At 41.9% G+C, this 17,335-nt stretch overlaps 5 protein-coding genes across 8 annotated transcripts; 3 read left to right on the top strand and 2 right to left on the bottom strand.

The window, feature by feature from the left end:
* Window positions 1-418: 418 nt before the first annotated feature.
* On the bottom strand, window positions 419-7,658 carry pgls (6-phosphogluconolactonase). 2 transcript variants are annotated; one of them, XM_032538608.1, is made up of 6 exons: window positions 7,346-7,658; window positions 2,993-3,287; window positions 2,784-2,891; window positions 2,576-2,677; window positions 1,106-1,246; window positions 419-713 (listed from the first exon to the last, which is right to left on the bottom strand). In XM_032538608.1, exons 1-6 carry the CDS (start codon window positions 7,393-7,395, stop codon window positions 567-569), a joined length of 843 nt encoding a protein of 280 aa, XP_032394499.1. In that variant the 5' UTR covers window positions 7,396-7,658; the 3' UTR covers window positions 419-566. The 2 variants fall into 2 exon arrangements, with proteins under 2 accessions (XP_032394499.1, XP_032394500.1); XM_032538609.1 differs by lacking the exon at window positions 7,346-7,658 and adding an exon at window positions 3,678-3,918.
* LOC116703676 (zinc finger protein 717) lies at window positions 2,426-12,493 on the bottom strand. 2 transcript variants are annotated; one of them, XR_004335482.1, is made up of 6 exons: window positions 12,165-12,493; window positions 11,953-12,065; window positions 10,960-11,065; window positions 9,886-10,859; window positions 5,845-5,849; window positions 2,426-2,439 (listed from the first exon to the last, which is right to left on the bottom strand). XR_004335482.1 is itself a non-coding variant. In XM_032538582.1 (4 exons), exons 1-4 carry the CDS (start codon window positions 12,442-12,444, stop codon window positions 10,042-10,044), a joined length of 1,317 nt encoding a protein of 438 aa, XP_032394473.1. In that variant the 5' UTR covers window positions 12,445-12,493; the 3' UTR covers window positions 9,885-10,041. The 2 variants fall into 2 exon arrangements, 1 of the variants encoding a protein (XP_032394473.1); XM_032538582.1 differs by lacking the exons at window positions 2,426-2,439; window positions 5,845-5,849 and having other exon boundaries at window positions 9,885-10,859.
* On the top strand, window positions 3,954-5,898 carry LOC116703681 (zinc finger protein 84). The gene is made up of 4 exons (XM_032538590.1): window positions 3,954-4,473; window positions 4,616-4,700; window positions 4,781-4,883; window positions 5,136-5,898. Exons 1-4 carry the CDS (start codon window positions 4,181-4,183, stop codon window positions 5,822-5,824), a joined length of 1,170 nt encoding a protein of 389 aa, XP_032394481.1. The 5' UTR covers window positions 3,954-4,180; the 3' UTR covers window positions 5,825-5,898.
* LOC116703685 (zinc finger protein 382) lies at window positions 7,020-9,813 on the top strand. 2 transcript variants are annotated; one of them, XM_032538599.1, is made up of 4 exons: window positions 7,020-7,426; window positions 7,657-7,790; window positions 7,886-7,991; window positions 8,079-8,834. In XM_032538599.1, exons 1-4 carry the CDS (start codon window positions 7,165-7,167, stop codon window positions 8,687-8,689), a joined length of 1,113 nt encoding a protein of 370 aa, XP_032394490.1. In that variant the 5' UTR covers window positions 7,020-7,164; the 3' UTR covers window positions 8,690-8,834. The 2 variants fall into 2 exon arrangements, with proteins under 2 accessions (XP_032394490.1, XP_032394489.1); XM_032538598.1 differs by having other exon boundaries at window positions 7,027-7,426; window positions 8,076-9,813.
* Window positions 12,494-12,743: 250 nt separating the features above from the next.
* vac14 (vac14 homolog (S. cerevisiae)) lies at window positions 12,744-15,209 on the top strand. Its single transcript, XM_032538555.1, has one exon. It carries the CDS (start codon window positions 12,798-12,800, stop codon window positions 15,156-15,158), a length of 2,361 nt encoding a protein of 786 aa, XP_032394446.1. The 5' UTR covers window positions 12,744-12,797; the 3' UTR covers window positions 15,159-15,209.
* The last annotated feature ends 2,126 nt before the right edge of the window (window positions 15,210-17,335 follow it).

Genomic DNA, 17,335 nt, shown 5'->3' with positions numbered 1-17,335 from the left:
ATTTTGGGTGGGAAGGCAACTCAGAGCTCAGAGTCAAACAGAACAAATATAGCTTTTTTTTTTCTATACAGTGCATCAAAATAATAACTCTGTCATACATTGTGGACTGTTTTGTGTTTTATGAACATCCAATTTCCTAAACTTCACAACCGAGAAAATCTCATTTTAAAAAAAAGGTCCCCTCCAGAATGTTTTTTTTTTTTTAATAGATTTTTTTTGGGCATTTTCGTCCTTTACTTTTAACAGGACAGAAGACATGAAAGTGAGAGGGGGGGGATGACATGTAGCAATGGGCTGCAGGTCGGAGTCAAACCCAGGCCCGCTCAGACGAGGGGTAAACCTCTATCTATGGGCGTCCGCTTTACCAACTGAGCTATCTGGACACCCACGCCCTCTCACACACACACACACTTTTTTCCCATCTCCCTTTCGTCTCTTAAGATCTCACCTACGTAAACCATTTTCATGTGAAAGTAGGAATGTTTTGCAAGACTGTTTTTTAGTTTCTTCATTCAAGTTTTCACACCAGTGTTGACCTTAAGCCTTCATTTGGCAGATGGAAAGCTCTAGAGTTTGGCCCCCGCACTTAGCCTTTCCACCTGGATAGTTAAGGAGGCAGCTGCAGGGTCATCAACAAGCCAGAACAGCTCGCCGTTAGTTGGGACAACACGGGCCGCTGGAAACGCTGGACCCTCTCTACCCTCTAGCACTTCCTGCAAGAGACACAACATTGTTACATAACTCAGTATGAACCATCCATCTGCTAGGCCAGTGGGTCATAAAACCGCTGATCAGATTATTGTTTTTAGTCATCTGTAACAGAATGCATGCATACATTTTGTGCTAAAGTTCATGTTCCTTCCACTTTTTAGTTTTAGTCCTGACATGGTTTTCAGCTAGGCACTACCTATCTATAACTTTTGGACCTTTGTGTGCAAGTGACTTATTGTGCCATGGAAACCGGAGACTTTTAAGATCATGAATAGGAAATGTATTCAATTAAAGACTATATTGTTTCTGTTTAGAGTATGTATATATTGTGGGTATATTAGTGTGTGAGCAACGATGCTCTTAAGAAAAAATTCTTCTGATATAGAAAACATACCTTTAAAATGGGTGCTTTGCTTCCTCCTGTTGATACAAAAGCCACACAGCGTGCAGAGTTCACCACTGGAAAGGTCATAGTTACACGCTGTGGTGGTGGTTTGGGAGAGTCGCAGATGGGGGCCACAATCTTCTTGGTTTCCTGAATACGGGGTACACCCAAACCCAATCATCATTATGTGAACTGTATAGCCATAAAAGTAATGTGGCAATGTGAGAACCACAACCAAACACTATAGTGCAACTGTCAAATATACAATAGAACATGAGGAAGATTGCCACACGGAGGTGTAACAAGGGAAGACAGTGCAAACCACACATTTCAAGTTGTGCTTGAAACAAAACCTGTCAGTGATCCATACATGGTCATGGGAGTGTCTTGAAAAATGCCGGCAAAACACACACTGTTCTTCTAGACTAGCAAAACGGGGACCACATCAAAGAGTAAACCCCAAAATGCCTCCAGACCTTACTTAGCATGGCTGCCAGAATTAAATGAAATAATGTGTTTCATATGCCTACTGTAAAATCCATATTTCTACAACTGAGAGGTATTGTTTACAGAAAAATATGCAGAGCCTTGCAATTTAATGACCAGTGTCAAATGTATAGACATTCCTAATCCAACATGATTTTACATGTGGATTTATGTTTTTATTTATGATATATGAAACATGTGTTTTTTAATGAAATATAATCTAATGTATTCCAAACAAAGCTTTGATGCATGTTTGGTTTAATCAACTGAATCCTCTTAAAAGGAACACGCCGACTTATTGGGACTTAAGCTTATTCACCGTATCCCCCAGAGTTAGACAAGTCGATACCTACCCTTCTCATCTTCATGCGTGATGTAACTCTGTCTGATGCCCCCAGCGTTAGCTTAGCCTAGCAAAGATTCTGCAGGTAACTGGTTCCAACTAGCTTCTGCTCCCAATAAGTGACAAAATAACACCAACATGTTCCTATTTACATGTTGTGATTCGTATAGTCACAGTGTGTACCAATAACAAGGTCACATGAGACACAGCCATATTCTAACCTCATACTAACTGGGAACTATATCCTCAGAACGGCGAAGCACTGGTACTTCTGCTACTTGGGCGGAGTGATTTGCTCACCGCACCTGAGAAGCCCGGTCACGGAGCAGAGAGTTCGCCTGGTGTTTGCTCAGAGTTGGAGTAATACAGTCAACAATTACTAGATACTAAAAGCATAGTTTACAATCATAGGTGTCTGCTATATTGTAAAGACCTGCAAATATAAACAGGGGAGACCAGGTAATAAGGTAATTCCATGATGGTTCATAGAATTTCAAACGAAAACACTGACCTGCTGAATCTATGGCTATACTTACTTTCCTTTAAGATGTGTATGGTGAAGAATCAGAGACAGGGTGTCTTTCTGCACTTAAGACAAGACTGGGACAGACATGCTGTACATTCAGACATTACACAAGTATTGCCCTCACCTCCAGGAGAGGGTGGTCTGGGAAGAGGGAACAGGTGTGTCCATCAGGTCCCATACCCAGCAGTAACAGGTCAAACACTGGGAAGTCACCATCTGGGAAGGCCTGTGTATTTGAAAGTAGCAAAACAAAACGGTAAACCTTCTGGAAAGTATTTAAATCTAAAAGAACATGCATGGGTGACTTAAAGGAACAGTAAAGATGCCTGCACCTCCTTCAATTTGCGGGTATAATCCTCAGCACACTCGCTGACCGCCAGAGAGGAGTCAATGGTTAAGATCCCACTGTCAGGGATGTTGACCTTGGAAAACAACTGACCCTGGGTGGAAACAAAGGCTCACATTTGACTCCAATGTAATAGAATGCCATACATTAACGTAACCAGGACACATGCCAACAAACACGCTCCCAAACAGATACCTTGTAAAGCCCATAGGTGCTCTCAGGATCATCGAAGGAAACCAGTCGCTCGTCACAGAACGCAACCACCCACTTGCTGCAGTCCAGGTCTGGCAGGGCGGGCAGCTCTTTGCTGAGCATGGACACAAGACTTCCTCCTGAGAGCCCCAGGGTGAACCGGCCATGAGAGAGGATGGCCTTCTCAGCCCGAGATGTCACCAGTTGGGCCAGCACCGGCCCAAGCTCCGCTGAGGAGGGGAAGACCACAACTCTTCTGCCGGCCATGAGACAGTTTTCTATATAAATAGAGTTGTTCCTAGGTAGTACAGGAAGTAAGAAAGAAACAGAGAGAAAGAGAGAGAGAGAAAACAAATCTGTTTTAAGCAATATATAAGGAAGTGAATTACAACACCGTTTTGCAAGTCATCATGATGTGTCTGTAAAAATCGTCCACATAAACTGTTTGTAAAATAAACTTTTAATACTTTAAAAAAATATATTGGGTTGGCTTGATACTTAGGCTGGGACTGTGCAAATAGAGGACTAAAGCTAAAACCAGTCAATGAGCTAAAAAACAAATCCTGATTTTGCATGATTGCACTAGCCAGTGTCGGAAATATGCATAATAAGTGATTCTCATTTCTTAAACAAACCTGACATTTAAACTCTTAAACTACAGCTTTCCGAAAAAAAGAAGTGTCCTTACTTTAGTTGTAATCTCAAAAGCAGATTGTCATGAGGAGGAATTTCAGTCGGCAAATGTAATCCGACGCGCTACTTCCTAAAACGTTTTTCTCACCAGCCAATCACATTTTGTGTTTAGACCGCACTGCATTCTGGCCAGTGGAGTCCCCAACTAAGTAGTCTCGCATAAAAACTCATCTTATCGACCAAGTTAAAAACAACAGGCGATTATCAGAACACCTCGGAAATTTACACAATATCGATAGATCTGAAAGTCAATATTCAGCTCGGAGTAGCTTTGTGTGCGGCGGCTGTGCCTCCTCCCAGCCGGCAGATGGCAACACTGTATCCGTTTCAAGCACTTGAGTTTCGCGACACTCACGTATCTTGCTGTGGACATGCACACAGCTATTCTGAATCTTGTTAATTACGTTTAACTATTTTACGGGAAAAAAGTAAGAGAAGCTTGACAGCAACTAACTCGTCCGTGTGCATCTCCGCGCCCAGCAGAAATCTAAACGAACCATGTCGGCAGTCTTCTCTTTCCAGACACAGCTCGTCTCCATCATGGACGCGTTATCCAAAACAGCTGTAATGGAAATAAGCAAACTGGTTGACATCGAGTCTAAGATGCTAAAAATTGAGATAACTCGAGGGCGGAACGACATAGCCTCGCTCACAGAGAAACTGCAGCTGATGGAGAAATTGCTTTATCTGGCACAGGGGGGCAGGCAGGACGCAGCAGCATGCTCAGTGCTGAGGGACGGTTCAGAGAAGGGAATATCGGAGTCTGGCAGAACAAGACCTGCCATAAAAAGGTAGGCTTGTTGATTCCTGTGTTTAGACTGCAGGTAGACAGTGTTTGTGTTGTGATTGCACCATATACATCTCTATTCAATCATGACTCTTTGCGGTTATATACCCCCTGCCTGGTGTAATTGATCGAAGTTTGCATCCTAGTGAAAGTCCGTGGGAAAGCATAAGCTCCTCCAATTTGATGACCAAATGGCATCATCTTCAAACAGAAGAACATGTCATAACTGAAGTAAGTCCTGCACTGATCATATTATGTCACTATAATGTATCATGCCCTTAATTTTTAACAATGCACTGTTCTCTCTCTAGCTCCCAAACCCACTGAAAGAGCAGCCAGAACTGATAGTGGTAAAAGAAGAGCCACCAGAGGTGGAAAACAGAGACTGTGAACAAGAAAGGACAAGTGAAAAACGTGAGTCCTAAATACATTTTATAGCAATGTGTACAAACACAGTACAAATTCTGGCTCAGGAAAATACCTTTTTGTATCATAAAATAGACCTTGAGTGACAATACGTGGATTTAGGAACTTTGCTTATCATATGTGGTTTTAGAAATAATGTTCTTAAAGTGACAAATTCATCTTTAATCTTGTGGCCTCATGAGGGCAATTAGGGTCAATAATATTCAACATTTTAACATGTTCATTACATGCTGTCAACAGGAAGGAAAACATTCACAGACACCGGGAAGAGCCCAGAAGTGATGCAGTGTCTCAAACCTGTTCCAGAACGTCATCAACCTCTGTTTACTGACCGCTTTGTCACAATGAGCACCCGGCCGTCTCTCGCTGCACCAGAGAGGAAGGAAACACTGTGGAATCCACAGCTTACACCTGCACACACAGACCTAGTGGCTGGGAAAAGCATGGTTCAAAATGTTGCCTCCCAAAGCGTAAGTGTGCTCAGGAATATGAAGCTCCACAACTTGAGGAACTCGGCTGCAAAGAGGTTTGGCTGCTTGCAGTGCGGCAAGAGCTTCAGATGCTTTAGCCAGCTTGAAATACACCAGAGAAGTCACACAGGAGAGAAGCCGTTCAGGTGCACACTGTGTGGAAAGAGATATGCACAAAAAGGGCATCTGTACACACACCAGCGCACACACACAGGGGAGAAGCCCTACCGCTGTCCTATTTGTGGAAAGGGCTTCATTCAGAAATGCACTCTCGATATGCATCAGCGTACACACACCGGAGAAAAACCTTTTGTTTGTGTCAAATGTGGCAAGGGTTTTACCAAGAACTGTAATCTGAAAAAACATCTTACAGTACATCTGGATCCTAGTTTGAACATGTATGGTAGTGAATCTAGTGTACCAACATTTAGTGGGACATTCATACATGGAACCACTTAAAACAGCCAGCCAAATGTAACTTTTGCTGTTTGATTTAAATAGTTTGTGCATAATAAATCCAAATGCAAATTTGAGTGTGTGACACCTTCTTTTATTGTTCAAATGTGATAAATTGTTATCTGCTCTTCGGAGTTTCAACTAATCCTCTTGAAATTGTGCTGCAGTATAAATACTACACACATATTACAGCATAAAAACACAACTGATGAATAAACTATGATAAAATATATATATATGTAATCTCCGCTAGACTGTAAAAAAATAGACAGTTAAAGGAATGGACCAATAGATCCCGTTGCTTTGGAAGGAGACCAGTGAAGGATAGACAGTTAAGTGCTGAGCGTTACTGCGCAGCCTCCAACTGAGTTTGACGACGTAGATGCGTGATGTGAGTAACCTGTCTGAAAGTTGTAAGTCTTCTGGTAGCTGTGCCAAGAGAAATCTCAATCATTCCCAATCTTGTAGAGACGGGGAGCGTAGGTATATGTTAGGAGATAACATAGACACAGGCTAATTATTGCTAACTAAAATGCTAGTTAACATTAGTATTTAAACCTAAACAGCTAATGTAAATTGAAACTGTCTGCGAGCTTCTCCTGACAACACGGTGATTTGTCGACTATGCAATAGCAAGTCGCCTGGTTACGACGCACTCGTTAGCCTATTTTTACAAAAACATCGGCTATGGAGCCATAACGTCAGATGCAAGATAATGAAGCCTTTTATACGTTGTCGTGTTTCTTTAGAAATAAATAATAGACAAATAGAGTATTTAAACGCTTTAAATGTAAAGTTATTCGCTGTCAAAGTGACATAAAAATGAATGGCGGTCAATGGAATGCTAACGGTGGGTGAGTGCTTCGTAGCATTAAAATGGCGCCATAGGAGCTACGCTTAGAGAGGAGAGACAAAAATAAGAAACATGCCAATAATAAGTTGTATATTGATATTAATAACAGTACTACTGATAGTAATTGTGTGTTACCAAAGTAGACTGTATGTGGTTACCAACAATGTACCCTCACTTCATCTGTGTTTCATTGCAGAGCTGTGTAAACAAGGGGTCAAATAAACGTATCGTGTATTAGTAAAAATATATTTGTTTATATTAATAACATGACAAAGTATTTATATAATTCTCACTGAAGTAAAAAAAAAGGTTTTTAATCTTTCTGGGTAAAAATCTTCTTCTCCGGGCGGTCCTCGTAATCGTCAGTTCGCGAGCATTCAGTTTTCCCACAATCCCTTGCTGCCCACATATGAAATATAATTGATTAAGAAGCACCGCTGTTTCGTTGGGAATCTTGCCAGTATTTCGACTTATTGTCTACCCTGTCGAAATGATGTGTGACACCACAAACCGAAGTTTTCGGGCGCAGTTAGCCGGTGTCCTGGACAAGCTAACGAAGGCGGCTTTGGTAGAAATAGGCAACCTCGCTGACGAATGCTCTTCCGTCCTTCACACCGAGATCTCCCTGCACAAAACGGAGAACGAGGCGCTGAAGAAGAGATGTTATTTACTGGAGGTCCAGCTGAGAGCAGCGAGGGAGGCACAGACCTATCCTGCACATGCCAACAGTGTCAGCCGCCGACACCCTGCAGGTCAGGATGGTCCGTAATCTGGACTGTAGGTTGCCATAACGCGGAGTAACGTAGGCTATATGTATTTGTGTCGTAACAGGCTAACGTTTGTTAGCTTTGTTTTAGACCATAGCCACCTCAACTCAGATCTTCACATTATTATAAACACGAATTCATGCGTTTCCTAAGTTGTATTTGATCTTGATTATATCTATAGGAGGACAACATTTCACATCTGCTTCTTCTTCCAGGACAGCAGCAGCCAGCTATCGACGGAGTTTTTGGAAAGGACTGGTGCATGGATCTGTGGAGAGAAGAAAAACTCCCCTCTCAAAGGAAAGAGACAGTGGAGCCAGCTGCTACTGTGACAAGCATGGGGTTACAGGTCAGTGAATCATCGACCAGCTGTTGATTTTTTATTTTTATTTTTTAAATGCAATCGGACTCAATAGTCGTTGTGTTTATATGTCTTGTTGGCAGGCAATAGACTTAATGGAGAGAGAACCTGATCTCATCTTTGTCAAGGAGGAGACATATGATGACCATCCAATTGGCCAGCAGATGAGGCTCACAGATAACAGAAAATGTAAGTTTGGATTAAAAAGAAACAAAATAAATTCATTATAATTTCAATAGTTTGTGATTTAACTGCCGTATTCTCATTTGACAGTAGTTGGGATTTTTGACGAGGAGAGCATGCTTCATAGATCTGTTGATGATCTGCAGCTTCACTCAGGGGAATTAAACAACTTTCCCATGACGGCTGCCAGTCAAACACAACAACGCACACAGCCCACAATTATGGACAAGTTGATAGATGATGCAACAATGTGCACTTTGGTTGACAACCCAAATCCTCCTTCAGCCACCGCAGAATACTCTGATTTCACGAACAATATCCACATGAATGCAACCAAAGAACTCACGATTCAGCCAAGACCTGTGAAGCCAACAAACCGGTTTGAGTGCCTATTCTGTGGGAAAATATTCAACTATCTAAGTAGTTTAAAAGTCCACATCAGGCGACACTCTGGCGAGAAGCCGTTCAGCTGCTCAGTTTGCGGGAAGCGGTTTGCTCAGAAAACGTACCTGAAACTGCACCAGCGTGTGCACTCGGGTGAGAAGCCTTACAGCTGTCCAGACTGCGGAAAAAGTTTTTCTCAGAAAAGCTCTCTGAACATACATCTTCGGACACACACCGGTGAAAAGCCGTATAGCTGTGTGGACTGTGGGAAATGTTATGCATACAAGTATGGTTTAAATCACCACCACTGTTTCAATTGACTGGTCAAACCATGTTTTCATTGGAAAGAAGTCTAACTCCGGTCAGAACTGCTTCTACTAAAGTTCTTTGTATTGCATATTGTAATATGTCTACAAAACTCAAATATGGATGGAAAATGTAGATTTGAAATGATCCCATCCATATCAAACAGGGTTTATTGTGTAGAGAAATCTGGCAGCAGCCAAACAAGGGTACAGACAATATCTATGTGACACTAGAAAGTGCATCATTTGAATTGGTGGGATTCAGTTTCTGTGATTGCTTAGGGGGTTCATTGTCATGAGCTGCTCATCCAACCTGTAACAAAAAAAATACTAAATTATTTTCCATTGCATGTTTTCATATGCTTTGGGTACCATTATACATACCTCACTCTCATGTCTCTTGCCACAAAAGGCCTATGTTAAATAATGCCAAAATACTTTCTTTGGACAAGTGCTCCGTTTGCACACATGTAGCGTAACTCTTCAAAACTACCTCGTCACAACAATGTAGACGTAAAACAACTCCCTCTGTTTGCTTCATAGACCGAGTCTCAGTGTTGCTTTATATTTAGCATATGTCATGCCTCATTTCTTGCTATTTAAGTGATAGAAAGTGGGTAGTTCTATCATTGAAAAACACAGCTGTTTTAAAATGCTAATGTGTGGTAATATTGATAATATTGAAATGACTTCCACAAAGGGTTCTGGTTTAAATGGTGTTTAAATAAATGTATGTGTATGACTAGACATGTGTTGTCAATGTAGTGAAGCCAAATGTCAGTTTTTTTTTTCTTCTAAATGTTAAGCATTTGTGATAGAAATCATGTTATTCTGTCCTGTCATCATACCTTAACAGAGCAATTATCTGTACTAAGCATCCATTTTGCCTGTAACGATTCCCCTGAACAGCCCACACTGACCGAATGAGAGAATAATCACTGCCCAAGAAAGGAATCTTGTGCTGTTTTCTTTCTGCATGACTATTACAGAGCACCATCAACTGTGCATTGTTCATGTATGTAAAAACTCCAATGATGTAAAGAAGACAACTTTATTTAGATTAGACAAAATAAACAATTCACTCTTTCTTCCTTCTTTAAATGGGAGAGTTTTATCAAATTAAAGTTTAATTAAATGAACATGCATGTGTTTTATTGTAAGGACAGAAACTAGTAAAACACATGTGCTTGAATCTTAAATTTACAACAAACACTTAAGCAGTACAGTACAGACTACAAGTCATCACAAACATGACATTGACTGCCCTAACGCTAATAGTAGAAGTAGTACACAATGCATTCTTTCTCTTCTTGCACCACAATCAATCCCGGTTTTAAGCCTTTAAAATGTCTCATAGCTTTCAAAACTTAAGGATTTGTGTGTGTCATTAAATGATGGCTGAGGTTGATCTTTTGCGTGAATGTCTTCCCACATTTAACACAGCAGAATGGTCTCTCTCCAGTATGGATACGAAGGTGACATTTCAGATTGCCTTTCTGGGTGAACCCTTTACCACAAAAGCTGCACCTGTATGGTTTCTCTCCTGTGTGGACAACATAGTGAATCCTCAGAGCTGATGGGTTTGCAAAGGTCTTCCCGCACAGCTCGCATGATCTACTTACACTCTGAGAGGCAACTGGAGGCACGCAGGTGTGCACCTTTTTGAACTTGTTCCTGTGAGGGAAATGCTGCTTACAAATGTTGCAAAAGTTGGACTTGTGGGACTTCCTGTGCAGTGTTAGAGTGCCCTTGTGGAAGAATGTCCTGCCACATATCCGACATGGGAATTTGTCTGGCTCTCTGGTGGTTTCTGCATTAAATATATAAAAGTCATCGTGCAAATCTTTATCCAGATCAGTGCTGTTTTCAGAGATGTTTGCAGCTAATGTGTGCTGATTGTTGTGGCTGGGCCCATCTGGAGCATTCATTGTTGGCTCTTGTTGACTTTCTTCAACAAATTGTAAATCATTATCATCATCATCCTCCTCCTCCTCTTCAATTGGAATGATATGAGTGCTGAAGGCTTCCTCTGTGTCATCGATGGATATCAACTGTATGGTCTGTTCTTCAGTACCACCTGCACACACAACCTGTTCTCCATCCTGATAAAATGACAGGCTGCAAATGCTTTCTGAGTTACTGGCCAACAGTTGCTCTGGTTCCTCAGCTATGCTGTCTTCATGCTCTGTGGCATGAAAATACAAAGTCAAACACTCAAAAAGCATCTAAAGCTGCTACATTTGCATTGTGTATTCCATCATGCTAACACTCCTTCACTCTCTTACCCTCTGTACTAAGTGTTTCCTGCAGGCAGCTGTTGGCAGTGTCCTCCACATAATCCTCCTGTTTGATCTCAGTAACAGTAAATTGATTGGACAGCATCGCCACAGACTGAAAATTAGAACATATAAATGTATAGCCTAAATTACATGGTTCAGACATTTATCAGGGCATCTCTACACTCCCTCCCTTAATTAATTACGGTTGCTTTTCAATGTTCATCAGCAGAGTTTTAGATTGCAATATTAAGAACATGGATAATACATGCTTTACTGCATGTTGAATACCTGTAAACACAGTTGTGTATTGCTCAAGGCCACAAAGTGTACACACAACACAGTGTAACGTTATAGTATTATATTGTACACTTTATTATAAGGTAGGTGTTAACACCTACTAATACAGTGTACAATTATACTATAATAGGTATAATACAATACCTTCACAATACAGGGCACATATCACTTATAACTGCATGAGGATTTAATGTATGAATTATTACAGGATGTATCATGAATTCCTGTTGCTCACCATGAACAAATGATCAAGTCACTCTGACTTTATGTAATTTGTTCACGTAGATTGTATACAGAGGTTCACATTGGATATACTATCAGTTAAGGAAAGTTAATTCAGTTACTTTATACATTAATTAATATGAAACCAAAATAGCTTGATTTCTCTAACATAATACTTTATTTCAGGACCAGAGCAGTGTAGCACAGTAGATAAAGATGCACTAAACCCACACATTAATGAAGGTAGAAAGTAAATGTAACACTACATTTACTAATGATGTATTACATGTGAACTAATCACACACAATCATAGTAACTTGATCTTTTTTATGGTAAGAAACAGGAATTCATGATACATCCTGTATTCATTTATGCATTAGCTAAATCAGGAGTCATGCGATAGTTAAGCATGATTTATAGACTTTTTTTATTCATAAAGTCGTACAAAACATGTGACAGCTCTATAAATAGTCCCCTTACTTCCTCGGATGACTGTGGTGAGTCTCTCTCCACACTGTATGGGTCTCGGTCTTTCCAGAGATTCACACACCAATCTTTTCCAAAGATCCCCTCTATGGTGGGTGACTCAGACACTGAGAAAAAGTGACACAATTAAAGTAGAACAGGGAAACCCATCAGTAAACACAGAAACAATGCAGATGATTTCTATTCAAATCATCTGAGCTGTTTACCATGAGCGTCCCCCCCGTCTCTGTGGCAGACAGCTTGTACACCTACGCTGCGATAACTTTTACACAACCTGGGAGAGTCGCTTTTCACAATCGTCAGTTCGCACTCCAGACTGTTTACTTTCTCCGCCAGCGCGGAATTAGCAACCAGGAGCTGAGACAAGCCGAGCCGGAGCTTAGCCGAGTCTTCATCCACCAGCTTGCAGACTTGACTGAGGGCAGACCTGGCCATCGTCTCCATGATGGCGGAGAGCTGTGTGTAAAAAGAGAGGCGGCTCGCCATTGCTGATGCTGGCTGTAACAACAACCCTCTTCACCAGCTAAAGAAACAAAGTATGAGTCGGCTACAATTCAAGAAGCGACACTGTATTGTTCAATGCATTAGCTGCACACGTAGCTAGCTAATGCAGCTAATTTGAGCTAACGGTACTCACAAAGCGGGACCCAAATAAATGTGGCAACCGTGACGTGTTCCGGCGGATGTAACTGGTCAGCTGCGTTAGATTACCACAAGGCTTCCTGGTTCGCGAGTGAAATCGAAGTGTTTACTCTCATAAATGAGCTTCAATGCAGACTGCTTTCTCGTATCAACGTACATTTCAGTAGACACGGTCCGGTATAACCGCAGCTACGAACATGAACACGGAGAAGGACTTTTCGCCTCTGACGCCCAACATTGTCAGGGCTTTGAATGACAAACTGTACGAGAAGAGGAAAGTCGCGGCACTAGAAATTGAGAAACTGGTGCGGGAGTTTGTGGCTCAGAACAACTCTACTCAAATAAGACATGTTATCCAGATCCTGGCCTCGGAGTTTGCGCTTTCCCAGCACCCCCACAGCCGTAAGGGGGGTCTCATTGGACTGGCTGCTTGCTCCATCGCCCTCGGCAAGGACTCGGGTCTGTATCTGAAGGAGCTTATTGAGCCTGTACTCACGTGTTTTAATGACTCAGACAGCCGTTTGCGCTACTATGCCTGTGAGGCCCTCTATAATATAGTCAAGGTGGCCAGGGGAGCTGTGCTGCCCCACTTCAACATGCTCTTTGATGGTCTCAGCAAGCTTGCAGCAGACCCAGACCCCAATGTTAAAAGTGGATCTGAACTCCTGGACAGACTGCTGAAAGATATTGTGACAGAAAGTAACAAGTTTGACTTAGTGGCGTTTGTCCCCCTGCTCAGAGAGAGAATCTACTCCAATAATCAATATGCTCGTCAGTTTATTATTTCCTGGATCCATGTTCTGGAGTCTGTGCCAAACATCAACCTGTTAGAGTACCTCCCTGAGATCCTGGATGGGCTCTTCCAGATCCTAGGAGACAACAGCAAGGAGATCCGTAGAACATGTGAGGTGGTGCTTGGAGAGTTTTTGAAGGAGATTAAGAAGACACCCTCCAGTGTGAAATTTGCTGAGATGGCCAACATCCTGGTCATCCACTGCCAGGTTGCAGATGAAACAAAACTCACAAACGACCTGATCCAGCTTACGGCTATGACCTGGATGAGAGAGTTCATCCAGCTTGCAGGCAGAGTGGTTCTCCCCTACTCCTCTGGCATCCTAACTGCAGTGCTGCCTTGCCTTTCCTACGATGACAGAAAGAAGAATACCAAAGAAGCAGCCAGTGCCTGTAATAACAGTCTGATGAAGCTGGTGACTCCTGAGGATGACGAGGATGAGGAGAAAAATGGAGATACAGGTTCCATGGAAGACGGCCAGCCGAAGACGGAGGCAGACAGCAATGATATGCTGAATGCATCCCAGGAATCTGTTGGTTTCAGCAACATCAGCTTCTTCACTCCAGCAAGTGCTGACAGGCCTCAGGTCACTCTGGACCTGGACGGTATTGTTCAGGTGTTGGACCGACACCTCCACGACTCCTCCACTGGCATGATGACCCGCATAGCTGTGCTCAAATGGCTCTACCACCTCTACATCAAGACACCACGCAAAATGTTTCGCCACACAGACAGCCTGTTTCCCATGTTGTTGAAAACACTGTCAGATGAGTCTGACGAGGTGATACTGAAAGATCTGGAGGTGTTAGCTGAGATAGCTTCATCGCCTGCTGGCCAAACGGACCAAATCGGCTCCTGCGACAGCACTGACAACAAACCAGAGCTCAAGGTCCCAGAGGGTGCCAAGCCAGGACAGCAGCTCAGCACAGACTCCAGAGTGATGGACTCATCCCCCTCCACTCCAAGTATGAACTCCTATTTTTACAAGTTCATGATCAACCTGCTGAAACGCTTCAGTCTGGAGAGGAAACTTCTGGACAACAGAGGCGCTTTCATCATCCGGCAGCTCTGTCTGTTGCTTCATGCGGAGAACATCTTCCACTCCATGGCTGACATCTTGCTGAAGGAGGAGGACCTCAAATTTGCATCCACCATGGTTCAGACGCTCAACACCATCCTGCTCACCTCGGCGGAGCTTTTCCAGTTACGCAACCAGCTGAAAGACCTCCGCTCTCAGGAGAGCTGTGCTTTGTTTTGCTGCCTGTATCGTTCCTGGTGCCACAACCCCGTGGCCACTGTGTCACTCTGTTTCCTCACGCAGAACTACAAACACGCCTATGACCTCATCCAGAAGTTTGGAGATCTTGAGGTGACAGTGGACTTCCTGATGGAGGTCGACAAGTTGGTTCAACTCATTGAAAGCCCCATTTTTACCTACCTGCGCCTGCAGCTCCTCGATGTGGAGAACAACCCTTACCTGATAAAGGCGCTGTATGGCCTGCTGATGCTGCTGCCACAGAGCCAGGCCTTCCAGCTGCTCTCCCACCGTTTGCGTTGTGTCCCCAACCCTGAGCTCATGAGGACTGTGGATGAGTCCAAGTATATAGACTCCAAACACCAAGTGGCCTCCAAACGTGCCTCTCACAGTCAGATGGATTACAATGAGCTGCTCCAGCATTTTGACCGTGTTCAGAGCAAACACCTGGAGGTCCGACACCAACGCTCTGGACGTGCCTCTGATCACCCTGACAGGAAGCTGATGTGAAGTTACTGTGTCATAGTGACCTCCGGCCCTCAAAGGACAGCGAGGGGGGGATGTTAAGGACAAGAACGATATATATATATACATATAGATATATCTATATGTATATATATATATATATTCTGTAAAAGATTAAGATGTTGAAGCCAAAAAGTATTAAGTATGATTTAAAAACTCTTATCTTATTAGAGCACTGGATTGTCAAGTAACAATGATTTGTTTTTAAAATGAAAATGTTATGTAAGAGAAAAAGGAAAAACATTTTTAACAGAAAAAATTGAATACTCTTCACACATGCAAATGAATAGTGACTACTTTCTGTGAAGATTTGAAGAATGAACATATAATGTCATACATCATAATTATAGTGATGGCTTCCATAATAATTGAAATGTTCAGTCTTTCAAGTGAATCTGAGATGGATTATAGTGTTTAATAGTAAACCCCTGTCATTTAATGTCCTTGTGAACCACATTGTCATGGTGTATTCTGTAGAGCAGTATGAATAGAGCATGCGTTCAGGGTTGCCTTCATCTCTAATCAGCCAGAAAAGAAAACCTCACGTGTGGAGTACTGACCCAACTCAACTGAGATTTGAAACTTTGGAAGCCATTGATGTCTGAAAACTGGCATTAATTCTGGGTAGGTCCCCACCTCCAGCTTTTAATTGCGTTTGGTTCTTATATATTCTTCAGTTATTTCTCACTGTACAGTGTCTCGTTTGTCTTGCATTCTTGAAAAAGATTCACACTTCTGTAATTGCTGTGTGAAAATCAATTAAATGGACCATGTGATTAAAAAACAATTTTTTTTCCATATCTGTGTATTAACCAAAACATATGTCATTAGAAGTACTTGTTAAAATTGTGTCTGAGAGGAGAAGAAAGCAGCAGCCACATACTACTAATTACCTTGTTTCTGCCTGTGTTACAGTACATTCTGCATAACCTGCAGCCTTTGGATAATGGCTCAGTCGATTTTGCTCTGTATTTATTATTATAATTGGGCTTATTATAGTTCTAGCTCCTAATGTACACTATTAAAACACTTTACGTCTTTAAAATGTGTCAATGTTAACTTTGCCTAGGGTTTCATTGTGATTTATGATGAGAGAACACAGTAAATAGCTTTTAAGAGAATTTCCTTTTAATATGAGTGAACGTTACCCTTTTATCTGTTTAAATGCTCTTTAACCTTGAAATAGACCATTCATAGTTTTGACTGTACTGAAATTTACACAAATATACGTACATTAAAAGGAATTGTATCTTAGACTTGTTTTAACCTGCCCCTAAAGATCCAGTGAATGTAACTAAAAACCACTTTCCCTATTTAACTACATGGAGGCGTAAAACTAATTTAAACTTAACTTTAACATACAAAATACCATATTACAAGATTACCTGCATTAATTTCAATGGAAGGGTGCTAATTCTTTTAACATAGTGTTTTGATACTGAGCTTAAAACCTGCCTTTGATGTGTGTGTTTATTTGTGGTGAAACTAGAGGAGCTGGGTCTCCTCTCTCTCCAGTTGCATGACTATATGCAGTTGAAAACCCATGGTACATACTGCACATGAATGAAAGCTATACTGCCTGGTAGAAAGCAATCACTGCTGCATTGAATTTCACAGAAGGAGGTTGAAATGTCATCCAGTCAGGCTGTGGACGATTCTTGTTGCGCTGTGTGTGGGGAAATCTTCCTGGCTTCAGTAGTCCTCTGCTGCATCGGTTGTGATCGTAGCTTTTGTACCTGTTGTTTAGAACAGTTCTGGATACAACATGGTATTAGAGAGTGTCCTCTTTGCTTTAAAGAGAAACCTGGATTTCCACATAAGTCATGTGAAGCACATGGAGAGCGAATGCTTCTTGTCTGTGTAGCTGATCTGGAGCCTGTCTGCGCTACATGTAGCAGATCAGGCCTGCACATGAATCACAGAGTGTATCCAATAAAGGAGGCATTCAGGGATCGTAAGGTAAGCTGAATAAAAAATCATTCTATTCTTTCTATTAAAAAGTGTTGAGCATATGTTTGCTGATATATTTTCACTCCATGTAAACTACTTCCACAAGAAGGATGATCTTTATTATTCCCAGCCATTATGAAGACACATAGAAAATCTGTACAGTCTCGCAATAAAAACATGACAGAAAACTTCAGTTTCACAACTAAGGACTC

The sequence above is a fragment of the Etheostoma spectabile genome, chromosome 15, assembly GCF_008692095.1.
Source record: "Etheostoma spectabile isolate EspeVRDwgs_2016 chromosome 15, UIUC_Espe_1.0, whole genome shotgun sequence".
NCBI lineage: Eukaryota > Metazoa > Chordata > Actinopteri > Perciformes > Percidae > Etheostoma > Etheostoma spectabile.
Note: the sequence above shows the minus strand (reverse complement) of the source record. Positions and strands in the feature narration are given on the sequence as shown.

Bases quoted from the DNA above. Each gene is read 5' to 3' on its own strand.
- LOC116703676 (XM_032538582.1), bottom strand. From the start codon at position 12,444: ATGGCGAGCCGCCTCTCTTTTTACACACAGCTCTCCGCCATCATGGAG. The intron at 11,066-11,952 runs GTAAGGGGACTA...TCTAATTTTCAG, and splicing joins CACCACAGTCATCCGAGGAA to TCTGTGGCGATGCTGTCCAA. The intron at 10,860-10,959 runs GTAAGAGAGTGA...TTCATGCCACAG, and splicing joins GGAAACACTTAGTACAGAGG to AGCATGAAGACAGCATAGCT.
- pgls (XM_032538608.1), bottom strand. From the start codon at position 7,395: ATGTGCAGGATAGGTCTGTGCCTCCCTCGCTGCTCTCAGCTGGACCTC. The intron at 2,678-2,783 runs GTGCAGGCATCT...TCAAATACACAG, and splicing joins ATACCCGCAAATTGAAGGAG to GCCTTCCCAGATGGTGACTT. The intron at 714-1,105 runs GTATGTTTTCTA...TGTCTCTTGCAG, and splicing joins GCAAAGCACCCATTTTAAAG to GAAGTGCTAGAGGGTAGAGA.
- LOC116703685 (XM_032538598.1), top strand. From the start codon at position 7,165: ATGATGTGTGACACCACAAACCGAAGTTTTCGGGCGCAGTTAGCCGGT. The intron at 7,427-7,656 runs GTCAGGATGGTC...TTCTTCTTCCAG, and splicing joins CAGCCGCCGACACCCTGCAG to GACAGCAGCAGCCAGCTATC. The intron at 7,992-8,075 runs GTAAGTTTGGAT...CTCATTTGACAG, and splicing joins GCTCACAGATAACAGAAAAT to TAGTTGGGATTTTTGACGAG.
- vac14 (XM_032538555.1), top strand. From the start codon at position 12,798: ATGAACACGGAGAAGGACTTTTCGCCTCTGACGCCCAACATTGTCAGG.
- LOC116703681 (XM_032538590.1), top strand. From the start codon at position 4,181: ATGTCGGCAGTCTTCTCTTTCCAGACACAGCTCGTCTCCATCATGGAC. The intron at 4,474-4,615 runs GTAGGCTTGTTG...TTTGCATCCTAG, and splicing joins ACAAGACCTGCCATAAAAAG to TGAAAGTCCGTGGGAAAGCA. The intron at 4,701-4,780 runs GTAAGTCCTGCA...TTCTCTCTCTAG, and splicing joins AAGAACATGTCATAACTGAA to CTCCCAAACCCACTGAAAGA.